At 46.0% G+C, this 14,245-nt stretch overlaps 1 protein-coding gene across 4 annotated transcripts in view; it reads left to right on the plus strand.

Annotated features, from left to right (window-relative positions):
* Window positions 1-9,518, plus strand: part of LOC106744426 (synapse-associated protein of 47 kDa) — a 78,820-nt gene extending 69,302 nt beyond the window's left edge. For 3 of the 4 annotated variants that reach the window (XM_014619187.1, XM_014619189.1, XM_014619188.1), the window contains one exon: window positions 6,375-9,518. In XM_014619187.1, coding sequence (XP_014474673.1) covers window positions 6,375-6,562 — 188 coding nt within the window. In that variant the 3' untranslated portion in view covers window positions 6,563-9,518. Of the gene's footprint in view, window positions 1-810 lie in introns of all 4 variants that reach the window. The other variant, XM_014619190.1, reaches the window with a different exon arrangement.
* Window positions 9,519-14,245: the final 4,727 nt, after the last annotated feature.

Raw genomic sequence — 14,245 nt, forward strand, 5'->3', positions numbered from 1 at the left:
GAACTTAAGGGGATTTAAAAATATGAAGAATCATCCGTCAGAAGGACATTTTCGTAAAGCCAATAATGTTGATTAGCAGAAAAAGTTCAAACCGTCAAGCGTTTTTCGAGCCTCTCGGGCACACGCAGCCCTTTAATTAGCGGATACACGCTAATTAAAGAACAAAACAGTCATTATACGAAGCAACGGAACACGTTAGTCTGAAAGTAACACGCGACCAAACTTTGGATCGCGCCCCGTTAGTCTCACTTCGCCGAAGAATCACGGGATTCGTTATCGCTGAGAAATGGCGTTTTGCGAAAACTGTTTCTTGTCGGGCGTACCATTCGTTGATCCCCGCCGACAAAACGGAAACGGGTCACCAAGATCAATGCGAGAGCTCGATCTGTGCCACGACACGGTCCATGAGTACTCTCCTCGTGAGTATGAAATTAATGCCATCGTGAGAGCCTGACCTTAGTCTCTCGGTGTTACACCTTGACCACGCTATATAGTGTATTACGTAGCTTCTGTGTGTTTAATGAACTCCCGTGCCCTCTGAAGAACCTTCCTGTCTGCGCTTACCTTAGAGATCGCTTGTTTCCGAGTTCTGAATGTTGCAAGACGACCCGTTGCGCGTGGTCGCTCCCTTCCACCCACCTCACCCCCTAGTTCCCCGTATATAGTCCTGTCATGCAGTTGGTTTTTGATGTTGAACGTTGCGTTTATCGCTGCTCTCACTCTCTCTTTCTCTGTTTCTCTCTCTCTCTCTTTCTCTCTTTACATGGCGCTCTGACTAAACGACCGCTTTTCATTCTATTTTGTCAACAGCCTAAAAGAAGAGGAGAGTGCCCCCATTATCCAAAGCACACCCCCTCAAAAATATACATGCTTCCCGCTCTCGAAAACTGACGATTACTGTTATCCTCGTCGTTCTCTTCCTCCTCCTCATTCCCTCTCGCCTATCTTTCTCTTTCTCCCACACCTGCCTTTTCCCATTTTTTATTTTTTTCGTGTTTTAATCTTTCGTTTCCGTCGTGTTTGATCGCGGAGCCGCCAACGGCACGAACGTTCCCACGAGACGAACGGTATTGCCCTCCTTCGCGGCTGTTCGTTCCGTTTCCGATCGGCCCACGCGAACCCGTACCAGTCGCAAGGATCGGCTCGATTGAACGCCGCGTCAGGCTCGAACCGACGAACGTCCGAGAAAAAAGATGTGTCGGCGTCGAAATGTCCACGTCGAAACGTGGCCTCCTCGCACTCTGACTCTAATACGCTAAGTACAGACAGTCCGTAGCTCAGGGTTGCTTTAATAACACCGCGATCTTCGTAATTAGACGACGGAGAGCCGAGATGGTCGGGAAAACGAATTTAATTAGTTTAACAGAGACAAATCTTGGCGTAAGCTAACTTTCAAGTCTCTTTTTTTCATATAATCAGGTAACTTGGGTAACGTGGAGAAGTCCCGGGAGTGTTGTTTTTATTTCCAATCTCGTCTTACATTAGAGGACCGCGGGAATTTATCTCGGTCGAGTCTCGAGAGCATTTTTACATTCCGATAAAGGGCGTACCTTTGTTTCTCCATCTAACGAGCGATCGTCATATCCAGCGACGATGTTGATTATCGGCTCTTCGGAAAAAATACGATATTTCCGTAACGATTCCTTTATAATTCGGACGTCCACGTGTCGCGGTCGCATCGAGGATACGGTTAACAGATCGGCCTGCGACGAGACAAGCCTGTAATCAGTACGCAGCCGTGTCGCGGCGCGTGTCGATGCACGGATGAAGAGGGTGTGGTGAATGGTCATCTGGGTGGATTAACAAGCCGACTGGGTAGGTGAGCACAGAGAGAGAGAGAGAGAGATACAACGTTGTTATTATAACTATCATCGATGTCGCCGCTGGTTGGCTGTCGTTAATCGCTATCGCTCGATCCTCGTTGATAAGTTCGTAGATCGACACGAACTCGCGACAATGCAGCGTGAAAACGGCGGTAACGAGGAATTACGAATTAAGAACTAGCGTGGGTGATGGGTAAAAAAACAAAAACAAAATGAGGATCGGAAAGACCGGCAGAAGAGGGTTGGACGAAATCGGAGAGAAATGTATCGGGATACTCCGGGAAATGTTCACATTCCGAATATTTCGAGCATGAAATAATGTCTCTTCGTTTCGGATATTCGCGTCGGACGACCGTGCTCGAAATCTTGCGTCGAGCTCGCCGAATCGCGAAATTCGAAGATGAGACGCGACAGGAAGAAAACGGAAATTCACGGAAGAAGTCCGAAAGGTCGTCGCGTCGTTGAACCGTTACGCGCCCGTGTGTGTGCGTGTACGCACGACATACCAAATAATATAGTAGATAACGGTAGCAATAACAGGGAGGGTGTGCGAGAGGATGAGGAACGAGAAAGAAAGAAAGAAACGAACGGACGAATGAGATAACCACGCGGAACAGAGCAAAAAGAGATACTAGGCCACACGTGTCGTTTGTATTTCTGACCGTTTCGCTGTTGTCTCTGTATTAATTCCAATTAATGTAGCCTCTCTCTTCTCGACTCTCTCTCTCTCTCTCTCTCTCTCTCTCTCTCTCTCTCTCTCTNTTTCCTTCCGTGTCTCTTTGTAAAAGTATCATTAACGCAGCAACAATCGAACGCGCCCTTTTTAACAAAGGACAGAAACCGAATAGGTCGGGAAATAACGCAGTTACCGATGAAAACACGAGATCATGTTGCGCGAACCGCACTTAATCATAGATGTACCTTCGTAAGATTCGATTAATTAAATTGAGACCTAAGAGGAAAAGAGAAGAAAGAAATATATGTATAAATATAATACACTATTACTAAATAAAATATAAAGTACAGTAGCGCGCGCGCGCGCGCTACACGAATCCGCGATCTTTCCCACCGAAGCTCCGCCTCTCGTGGACGTCCTTTTTGTACAAATAATTAGACTTCTACGGGGTACCCGAAGGAAATCTGTTTTCTCCCGCTCTCTCGACGAGAGGTAGAAACACGGAGACCCAAGGAAGACAAATCCTCTCTCACTCTCTCGGTGGATACAGCCGAGGTCCCTTGTAAATTCATTTTCCTCGGGTCTCGTTTCCGGTCTAATTCGCGGTATACAGCCGCCGGAGCAGACAGAGGATCCTGATAATTCGTACGAGACGGTCTCACGAGCGCGAGTTATCCGGAGGAGGAGAAGGAGGCGATCGGATTTCCGCGCGCCGCTGTAAATTCGTTGAATGACAATACGTGTATTTAATACGGGAACGAGTTGTAACTCTGCTCGCGCCCGACACACTTTCTCTCTCTCTCTCTCTCTCTCTCACTCATTTTCTCATTCTCTCTTTCTCTCTCTCCCCTCTCTCGTATGGGTGTAGCGATTTCTTTCCGAATGCGAAGCAGCTAGCTGAGATGCGATTCCGTTTACACGCCCGTCCACCTGAACAGCGAGGGGGCGAGGGAATAAATTAATTACGCGAGTTTTCTACGTGGACGTCGATCGGGGAAACGGTAAACGGGTCGATTTGTGCGCGTTGATCGAGGATTTACGCGCCACCAATTACGGGACACCTACGGAATGATGCCACTTCACGTTTCCGCAGAGGGCGGGCGGTGGACGGACGGACGGACAGCAGGCGTACCTACATACGTGCGTGTATCTCCAGCCGGGAAAACGCGATCGCGGAACGCGAAGTCGCACGAGGTCCCGAAAGTTATCGGTGTTTCTATTCGTTTCAAGAGAGAGAGAGAGAGCGCGCGCTATCAGGGGAGAAAACGTTGACAGAACATTGAACGGCGATCGTTGCGATTTCACGGGAACATTTACGCGTGCACGGAGAGAAAAATAATTTCCTGGCACAGCAAATTTTATACCGTCGCAGCAAAATTATTATACGGGCGTCATAATTTGTTAAGAGTGCTAATTCGCTGGATTACTTTGCTGAATCTGCAAATTATATTTTGCTGTAAGAACATATGAATAAATATAAGGAAAACGCTATTTTGTCCTAACAGGAAATTAACTTATCCTAAGGGCAAATTTACTCAGCAAAATATTTTTTTTATCCTGGCAACAAAATCGTTTCTAATTACGAATAATTCGCTGCTTTAGCTATGCCAATTAAATCTTATCGCAACGACGTTTCTACTACAACAGCATAAATGATTTTTCTCTGTGTGAATCTCGCATTGCGTACAGTTTTTATTTTGTACGTTCCTGCGTGACGGCATTTAATACGTTAATAGCTCGATTTGATTTTCCAGTTGGAATGTTTACTCACGTATCTTATTCGCGCGGCAAGATAAACTGTCAGATCATCATCTCGATTGCACGTTCTTTTTACACATCGTTTAACTCACCACGACCCTCTGTTCCGCGTCTCTTTCATCTTTATATTTGTATCGCGGGAAAAGGGAATCGAGGGTGGAGAAGATAAAAATAAAAGACTCGCGGATGCGGTGTTATAGATTGTTATCGTGAGAGGATGAACAATTTCGTCAGACTAATTTTCTCTCCGCGCCTTGCACACTACGTTTGCATATATTGTTTCTCTCTTTGTCTCTCCTTCGTTTTTATACGATAGTTTCATTGAGGATGTGTACGTATATACACATATATATATGTATTCTCGCAAGCGCGCATGAAAGTATCGGATTATCCGCTCGCGCAGTACCGCGCGGCATTCCGATAAAACGGGACAACTGAATTATGGCCTTCGGTTCTCCCAATGCACGGGGACACTTCGCCAGCCGGTACCATGGACTTCGGTTTTTCCACGTCGGGAAACATCGAATATCGCTCTCGGCTCGGCGCGCGTAAAGAACGACGCACATCCGACGGACGTGGTAGCGTGCGTACGTTTGCGAGCGGCAGTATTTCTCTTTTTTTTTTTCTCCAGTATTTCGCCCCTCGTGTGAAATCCGCGAAAGGAGGCGCCGCCGACGAGCTCGCTCGCTCGTCGAGCAGGAGACGCGTCGTCGCGAAGACGTTCGAGGATAACCCGCGAGCACGTTCTAATAGTTTTGGAGCGTCAGGGACGGGGACAAAGACGGAGGTGCGACCAGGAGAACGCACCGTAAAAGTATTATTTTAAGGATTTAGCGATTTCTAGGGAGCTCTCGCTCGACGGAGGCCCGCTACTGTAAACTTATCTTCTCGCACGTGAAATACGTGCACGTACGATAGCGTTAGATGATTTCGCGCTTGAAGGATGAACGATTTAGTGCGGCGGTTCCAAAACAGTGTGTGTATGTGTGTGTGTGTGTGTGTGTGTGTGTGTGTGTGTGATTTCACGCGATGCGGCCACAATAAAAATCTCACATGGGATTTTATTGAGAGAGCAATACATCGCAAAAAAATCCTATCTAACTTGCCCTTGTTACAGAAAGGCTTTCAAAATAATTGCTTGCTCTTTCATTCGACGCCAGTTATATATATATGTGTGTGTATCTGTGTGTGTGTATGTGTGCGCGCGCGTGTGGGAGTATGTTCGTGTGTACAAATGTACTGTGTGTAAAAAATATATCGATTATTTTATCGTATATACATATATATACATATAACCGTTTCGTATATTACCCACAACGACACTTTGGACACCGCTGATTTAACGTGACGAGTATTACTCTCACAGCTGCGTCGGTCCGATAATTGCATTTCCAAGCGTTTAAGTCGCAATTAGGTCCCGGACAATTGCTTTTGTAATCGCAAGACAGTCACTTTTGTAACAAAGTACGTTAAGCGAGGCGCAATTAGCCGCTAGCTACTCCTCCCGTCGCCGTGACGCTGTGTAACTTTCAGGGAGCTGTGTAATCGGCGATCGTGTGTGATAAGTAACGTGTCGTACTCGTCGTCGCCGTGGTTCGCGAATCATGCGCGGAAGGGTACGGAAAAAAAGCGATCACGATCACGTCGTTCCCCTCGATTAATAATCGCGTAACCCTTTCGTTCTCTCTCAGGCCGACTAACATATCCTTGTCCAACGCGGATTAACAAAGCGAATTCAAAGCGAGCGCCTCCAAAGCAAAGGGAACGTCCCTCTTCGTTTCGCGCATTCTCTCTCTCTTACCTCTCTGATTTCTCCATTCCTGCATTTGAGTTTTGCCTCTCTCAACCCTGTACACTCTTACACTCGGAAACGATTTAACACACCATACATATACTCTTTACGCGCGCGTACACACACACACACACACACACACACACACACACACACATGCCCACAACATGGCCCATACTCTTTGTTCCCGTACGAGAAACTTCGCTCGTACTCTCTCATCGCGGAAACACAAACAGCAACCGAAACATACGACAGACAGACATACAAGACCAGTGTGTGGCCCTCTCTGCAAAATAGCTACAACGCTGCTTGTGCCTCTCCGCAGAAGAAGATTGGGAACGTGAGTTGGAGGCCGAGCTAAAGGATTACGAGGTTGTAACCGGCAGCGGCGGTGGTAGCAGCGCTCAGGAGAGAAGCATCGCGTCCACGAGGGACGTCACGGCCAGCGATAACGATTGGGAGAAGCAGATCGACGAGCTGCTCGCCAACGAGGACGACGAGGACCTCAAGTGAGCCGAGGAGATCCTCTTCGTGACCGGATAAGGGATCTCGTCGCTTCAGTTGAGATCCCGCGCGCGCTCGCGCGAACCGACTCGCGCCGATGCGAGCTCTCGTTTGCGCGAGCGCGCAGCAAGGACTTATGAGTGCCTGCGAGCCTGCTGTTTTGTACACGTGTTGTTGCTCTCTTGCTCTGTCCGTCTCTCTCTTTCTTTCTCCCCCTGCGCCCTCTCGTCGACGTGGTGCTGCGGAGGAAGAAAGAGAGGGAGGCGGACAGAGAGGAAGAAGTTGGGAGAAGCGATGCTCGATGAGAATCGCACCGTCGTCCGATTTGTCATTTCTTCGTGCAGGGGGGAGATCGTGAGATTCCCGACGGTGGATTTCGAGGCTACGTTCCTCCGGCGCTCCAGGGAAAGCTCTACATTTCGTATATAGCTTTGACACGTTTCCTTTTATACGATAAAGAGATAATAAGTACGTTATAATGATCGCGAAGCGACGCCCTTGGAAAGTCGCGATGGATCTCGAGAGGGGAACGCGTAGTCGCGCTTATCGTGAGAGCGATGAACTCTCTCCTTTGATTTGCTCGGCTCCATCTTCTTTCCGTTTGTCGCGCGAGGAGTGCAAACTCCTCGCGCGAACGTCCTGCAAATCGACAAGTCGTCGAAGATGGCGCGGGGGGATTCTCTCGAATGGTTTGGGGCCCGAGAGCTCTCGCATTTCCTTCGCACCAAGCGACATTCGCGAGAGAGAACGCGCCTTTTGGCCGTGAGGCAGGTTGGCGGTAGTTGCGAAGAGAAATCCCTAGAAAGAGGATTCTTCCTTCCGTCTGGATCTATCGCTCATCTCCTGAGGAGGACAGACGCGTGTAAAGACGACGCTTTGAGGATCGGCTCGTCCTCGTAAGAGAATGGACGGTTACCGAGAGACAGACGAAGGAAGCCGGACGCGCGAGGATATACGAATTCGCAGCGAGAATAACTCCCGACGTACGCGGAAATCGCAGGGAATCTCGTGAAACGAAGTCGTCGGGGAACGTGCGATTGCGCGAGAGCTCAAGTTGAGCAAGAAAGAATTGTCGGTCTCTCCGTGGTTTTTCTGATTTTCCCCAAATTTCGTCGAGACGGTGACGTTTCCCACGTTCCGCGCGATCCTCGAGCGCGACGAAGATGAAAGAAAGGAGGACCGGCTTCCCGCGACTTGGAAACGGAAAACCGTCGTAGAACAGAAACTGTTCTACACTCGTGCGAGCCTCGTAATGACGCGTTTCCGTCTCCGAATTGCGGAACGTCACTCTTTGTTTCAGTTCCAGGAGAGCGAACGATGCACGTATACCACGCGGGTGGATATATAAATTAAATTAACACACACACACGCGTCAATTATTGGACGGCTCGTCCGAGAACGTAAGAACATTATAACGTTGATGGTGATGACATAAGTATCTTCAAAATTGTGTGATATTAAATTAATCAGTTCAGCGATGTCGACGAGGAACGCGCGCGCGCGCGCGCGCGCTAGTTCGCTCGCTCTTCGTCGTGATCGAGGAATCGACGGTTCTTCGGGACAAATTACAAATTACCGTGTGCCGAAGGACACCGTTCTCGTGTGCGCGGATCGATCGACGATGTTTACCGTCTTCACAGCGGCCGCACTTTTCCGATAATCAACTATTGAACCTGTCGCGCAATTTTCGACGCAATCAAGATGACTCGCGAGTCATCAGATTGCTCTGGCTTTTAACGTCGGCAAACGCAAATGCGCCACCAATCTTGTTTCTTTCTCTTTCCTTCCGCCCCCATTTCTCTAGCCGGTAGCTTATCACCGCAGCTTCTCGTTATTGTTTGATTATCCGCAATTACGATCACGAAGCGATCTGTTCTAATTTACCGAGGGGTATGCCAAAGATGATGAAGCGAGAAAAGCGATTCGGCCGGACGGCTGGTAGTACTTTCGATTTGACGCGTTCGTCGCGACTTCGCGCTAGATTCGACGAAAGCGAGAGAAGGCGTTAGGCGTTGACGATATATATACGTTTTAGCATGTACGTTTTCGAAATTTGTAGATAGAAGACGTGGCAGGCATCGTCGCCGATGACGATGATTATGATGATGATGATGATGACAATGATGATGTTGAGAGGAAGATGTGTCGTTTTTAAGTTTGTTGACTCTGTCAATCGTGGGAGTGTTCCGTTGATGTCTTGTTTATATTGTCAAATGAATTACGCTGTGAGAATGTGACATGTTCGCGTTGTCTGTACGGACGAAATATCGTAATAAATCATTGCGTTGAGATAAAAAAAAGGAAGCCCCTTCTGAGATACAATATATATATATATATATCACATATAATTTATAATAGCCACAATCAATTTGACGGGGATGAGATCGTCGAATTGATAATTACACACACACACACACACACACACACATGCACACTCATCCCACGGAATCGCGCAGCGCCACATTTTGTTGACGCGATTATATTCTCTGTACGACAAATACCGTCCAATCGTCCTCTGCCACGGGAAGAAATAGGAAGAGAGATCAGCCGACTCGCGGATGGAGAGAGAAATTCTTGCGACAGTAAAATATCGCGCTATGCGAAGCTGCCGCATTTTTGAAACCATCAACTCGTTGAATACATTGAATACAGAGGGGTGTTGCAGGATTATAGATGAAAACCACTGTGGTCAATAGAGCTCATGTAGACGAACAAAAGGGTATCGATAGATCCACCAATTAACCGTTCACGGGATTTTCAGCTTTTCTCTTAGCGGGCTACGTTTTAATTACTCCTTCATTTGAGTACACCAAGCACGGCTATTATCTCATTACGTTAGATATTGGCCACGATCGTTCTCCGAATCGACAATGAAAGACACGCGAGCTAAGAAGAACGGTTGTTATTTCGCATCTCCACGGTTAGAATTCACGTGAAGCTGCAGACGCACTTTGGAGCACTTAAAGAAAGAATATGATGTATACAGCGTTTCGAAAGATTTGTAGCGTGAAATGAATCCTATTCTACGTCGATCCGTTCCTGAGTTGGGGCTTTTGTATACAAATTGACGTAAGTGTAAACTTAAGCTGAAAAAGACCAACCAAGACATTGTTTTAAATTTATTGCACTCTGGAATAAGATGGGAACTGACGGTAAATTGGATCGTAAGCAGAAGCAAGATTCTAGAAACTACGATTCGGCTGATTGAAATCCTAGTTACTCTGTCTGATGTCCACTCCTGACATTAAATCTAATCGACGATTAATTCAACGGAATTGACCAATCGTATTGGCAAATTAGCTGAACTGAATCAATGCGATTGGTCAATTCTGTTAAGTTAATTGTCGATTAGATTGAAATCATGATGATAGAAACGGGCATGAGTTGTAGTTACATGACTATTTCTATCAAATTTATCATTAGAGAGAGGGAGAGAGAAAAGGGGGGAGAGAGAGGGAGAGAGAGAGAGAGAGAGAGAGAGAAGGGAGGCGAGAGAGAGAGAGAGAGGGGAGGGGGCGGGAAAGAGAGAGAGGGGAGGGCAAGAGAGAGAGAGAGAGAGAGAGAGAGAGAGTTCTATTTTCTTCTGGAGTACATGAATCTAAAGTAATATCCTGATTGGTTTTTCAGTTTAAGTTTACGTCTATCGTTTACGACTACAATAGCCACGTTCAGCAGAACATTTATTTTGCAACTCTTGGAAGTTTTCTGAGCTGAGATTAAATTATGCTTTTAGATCCAGAAGAATAATATCCAATCTCAGCACAGGAAATTTCCAATAGTTGCAATTTATGTGCGGAAATTCTCACGGTTCCGCGAACTTTCGCCACGCTCGGTGTCAGCGACAAGATAGACGTTGCTGCGCTCGGTGCATCGCTCTGTTCGCGCGAGTGGGGATCGGTTCGTTGATTGCGCTGCAACGTCGTGAAGACCCATGTACCGTCACGTCCGCGCATACCTGTGCGCTCTGCATTCCTACATATCCGCATTCCTCACGCAAACGGCTCGCGGCCTTGTCCCCACTTCCACTCGTCGACTGGCCGCGGACCATGTGGTCGGCGCTTGTACATGCGCGTTGATGACCTCGAACACGTGCTCGCTGCATCGAGCGCCGCTTTTATCGAGCAGGTCGCGTGGAAGATTTTGATGTGCGAACAAATTGACGTAGAGTCACGAACTATCGGCATATGGATATACTTAAGTATTTCTTAAGTAATACCCGCTATTATGCAGCATCATTCCTTGTAAAGCTTGAAGCGAAAACGTCGAGGCGTCAGAAGTTTACGAAATAAAAGCGATTGGAAAAACAAGGCTTTTCGTAAAATTACGCTTCGAACGACCAAATGGATAACAGATCCATTCGATTCATTTCAAACGGAGTTTAACGAAATTTCAACTTAGAGTTTAGCTACAAAAGGGAGAGTGATGTTTGTAACAAAAAAATTTTAAGTTGTATTTTCTTTACTATTTGTCAGAGAAAAACCTAATTTAGTATACACAATACAAGTATACATAATCGTCCCTTTCCTCGAATCCGGCTCTCTTCATTGAACTAATGCTCTGTCTATGTATTCATATGTCGATACATGAAACCAGTAGATTCTGCGATACCGAATTGCGAAGACACGTCGAATAATATTGTCGTGCCGAATAATTCCGAGAAAATAGCTCGCGAAGTGGGAAGCTGAATATCGTGCGGGAATGATTAGTCTATTAAGATTGATAAATCTCTTATCAGGCTCCGTTTCTTGTCAGTCCGTCAAATGTTCATCTGTAATTCTGGAATCGCCCATATCGACATGAATAATTCCGTTAGAGATAATTTCGATGATAGCGCCGCTGAAATTACCGAGGAGCGTACGAGTTTTTCCGTGCAGACAAACTGATCTCAAGTCGTAACGTAAGCCGCGGGGAGAGTCTGCGAATGCGGCGACGATTCGCCGAATATGGGGGAGAGGGTACATCGATGAGCTTACGATTCATCATCATAATGCCGATGGTGCGAATGAGATAGAACGAGAAGCGCGGAAAGATGTGCGAACGACCGCGATGGACGAGCATGGGGATAGTTGTCCATGTGGTTGTCCGGAACGGAATATAAACGGGACTGGATTTACGGTGGGTTTCGAAGCATTCGGAATACGGAGAATGAAGACGAGTCACGTGTACATTTGTATCAATATTCGTTATCGTTACAACTGCCTCTCTCCGTGACGACTTCCGGTGAAACATTCCGCCACAATCTCTGTAATCTTTATTATATTTTTATCGCACATCTAGCGAAGAGACATACGTGTGTGTGACTTTCTGATCGGTCTCAGCTTATCAGGAAAGCGAAGTCAGACAGTTACACTAATTGGACGCGCGCTAAAGGTCAGAATCTCCGCGACCTTCGCGGGAGAGATCGTCGAGGCGAGATCAGCGATCGCGGTGGGACGAGGATGAACCTCGATTTCGTGAATTCTCGCGAAAACGACGGAGATCAATCCGGGCTGTCACCCACCTTAAATCCCGGTCTGAGTAACAGGATGCAAAAAAAGCTGCAAAAGTCGCTGCGTCTTCTCCCGTCGAGACGTGCTTTCGTGTTTTGCGCGTGCCGTTACGCCAAGCTCGGATTTTTCGGTCAATTTACATCGCGACTTTTCTACCCCTCTCTTTTTCGAATAGCTATTTAAGGGATATAAAAAAATACCACGCCCCCCACAAAAAAAGAATCGGAAAGGAATACCTATGCGACAAGACCGTACTCCCTCTTTCCCCACGAGATTGCGACCCACAAAATGTTATCGATACTTCTATCACATTCCCCGAGAAGATCCTCGCTGCTTCATCCGCGTTCATACCCTCCTCCCTCCCCGCTTTCCCCTACCTTCGAAAAGCTCGTTGTAAAGTTTCCATTCGCGTTAGTCGATAGGCGAAGTCTTGTAAGATTTTAATTAAGGGAACGCAATTCACACCCAGGCCTAAGTCTGTCGAAATAATGCTAACAGGCGATAATCGCATTTATCCGCTCCTCATTATTGTAATAATTATTATTATTATTGTGGGCGCGGCTCACGCCCAAAACCTCCGTCATTTTCCCCGAAAGACAGATGAGTCGAGATAACAGAAAAAGAAAGGAAAGGATATATATCCTTCGGTACTGTGTACAAAGTAATAAATCACGAGAGATTCCTCCCCATCCCCCGAAAGAAGACCCTTCGGGCGCGCGTCGAGAAGACGAAAGAGACGCGCCTTCTCTCTAGCCGCGAGATGAGATTAGAAAGGAGAAGTAAAAGGCATACCGCGTTAGAATTTTCGCGCGCGAGAACACGTCGTTTCCCGTTACCGCGAAAGCGACGAAGATAAACGCGATGGCCGGAGGAAAAAAGGTCGAGGTTTGTACCTCGGCGGAATAACAAAGTGAACTCTGTGAATTAACTGTGTAATAAAGCTATCCTACAGTACTGTGCATTCACACTCATAAAGAAAAAAATGAACATACACCCGATATCTATATATATATATACATATATATGTATACACGTATACATATGGACAAATATATATAAATATATATGTATATGTTGTTGACTCCATTGAAAGTATGATAATATATTATAGATATTAATGAGAATATAATGGCGCAAGCATTAAGACAAAACTATGAGGAAATTATTAATGTAATTGGGAGAATGTAACAATAAAACATCGTAAGAAATAAAATGCGAAGCGAGAAGATGTATTCCCTCTTGCGCGTTTTAATCGCCTCTTCACCCGTGCGTACGCACATTATCTCCTTTCCAATAAGTAAATATATGCGATCGTAGAGAGCAGAAGAAATACACAGCCATGTCGCTTCGAAGAAATATAAGTCCGTTTACCACAGAAACGCTTCATTTTTCACTCATCTCGTATGTACGTGCAGAGATATGGGTGAGATCGCAACAGCCCCGGTGGTTATTATTAAAATAAATTTTTATTACACATCATTTGTACCAATATTTACAGATCTCGAAAAAAATGTATGTACATCAGTTTACACTCCGATCTCTCGTATTCCATTGAGTTGAAATTTACGCTCGTGAGGTTATCATTATTGGTATTGCTCACCGCCTCAAATTAAAGAGTATTCGTCAGTATATGATAATAATAATAATAATAACGATAATAATATAATAATATAATATAATAATAAATTACTGTGTATATAAAATGATCAACTGGAATGCTTGGCCGAGTAATAGAGGAAGCTGTTGATGGATTTGGCATGTACAACATCGTAGTGGCAATCAAACACGGTATAGTACACAGTCGATACGAATCAGTCTAACGCAGTACGACGAAATATGCGCAAGATATATCGCTTTTACAAAACTCTACATGCCGAATACAAAAAGCGAATCGGGACGTTCAAGCATCCAAGATAATGTTTGCGCGATTTAACTTCTATTACGTATGCAGCGTGTTTGTTTCCGAGTATTATCTTCTCCTTGTTTTCTCTAATCGAGATACGTAGTTTTTTTTTTCTTTTATCGCTTACTCTAATTTCTCGAACTATATCGCTCGCATATACAACTGACGTCTCCTCGGCGTTCGTTTCTTCGTAATAAATAGCGAGGGAAGGAGCATGAAAAAAATTATTATCTTAACACTTTGCGGGCCGCGCATTTATCGAAGCGCCGTTACGCTGCCGCCGGCGAGATTCACGCAGGT

The sequence above is a fragment of the Dinoponera quadriceps genome, unplaced genomic scaffold (assembly GCF_001313825.1).
Source record: "Dinoponera quadriceps isolate SergipeBrazil2010 unplaced genomic scaffold, ASM131382v1 scaffold777, whole genome shotgun sequence".
Classification (NCBI taxonomy): domain Eukaryota; kingdom Metazoa; phylum Arthropoda; class Insecta; order Hymenoptera; family Formicidae; genus Dinoponera; species Dinoponera quadriceps.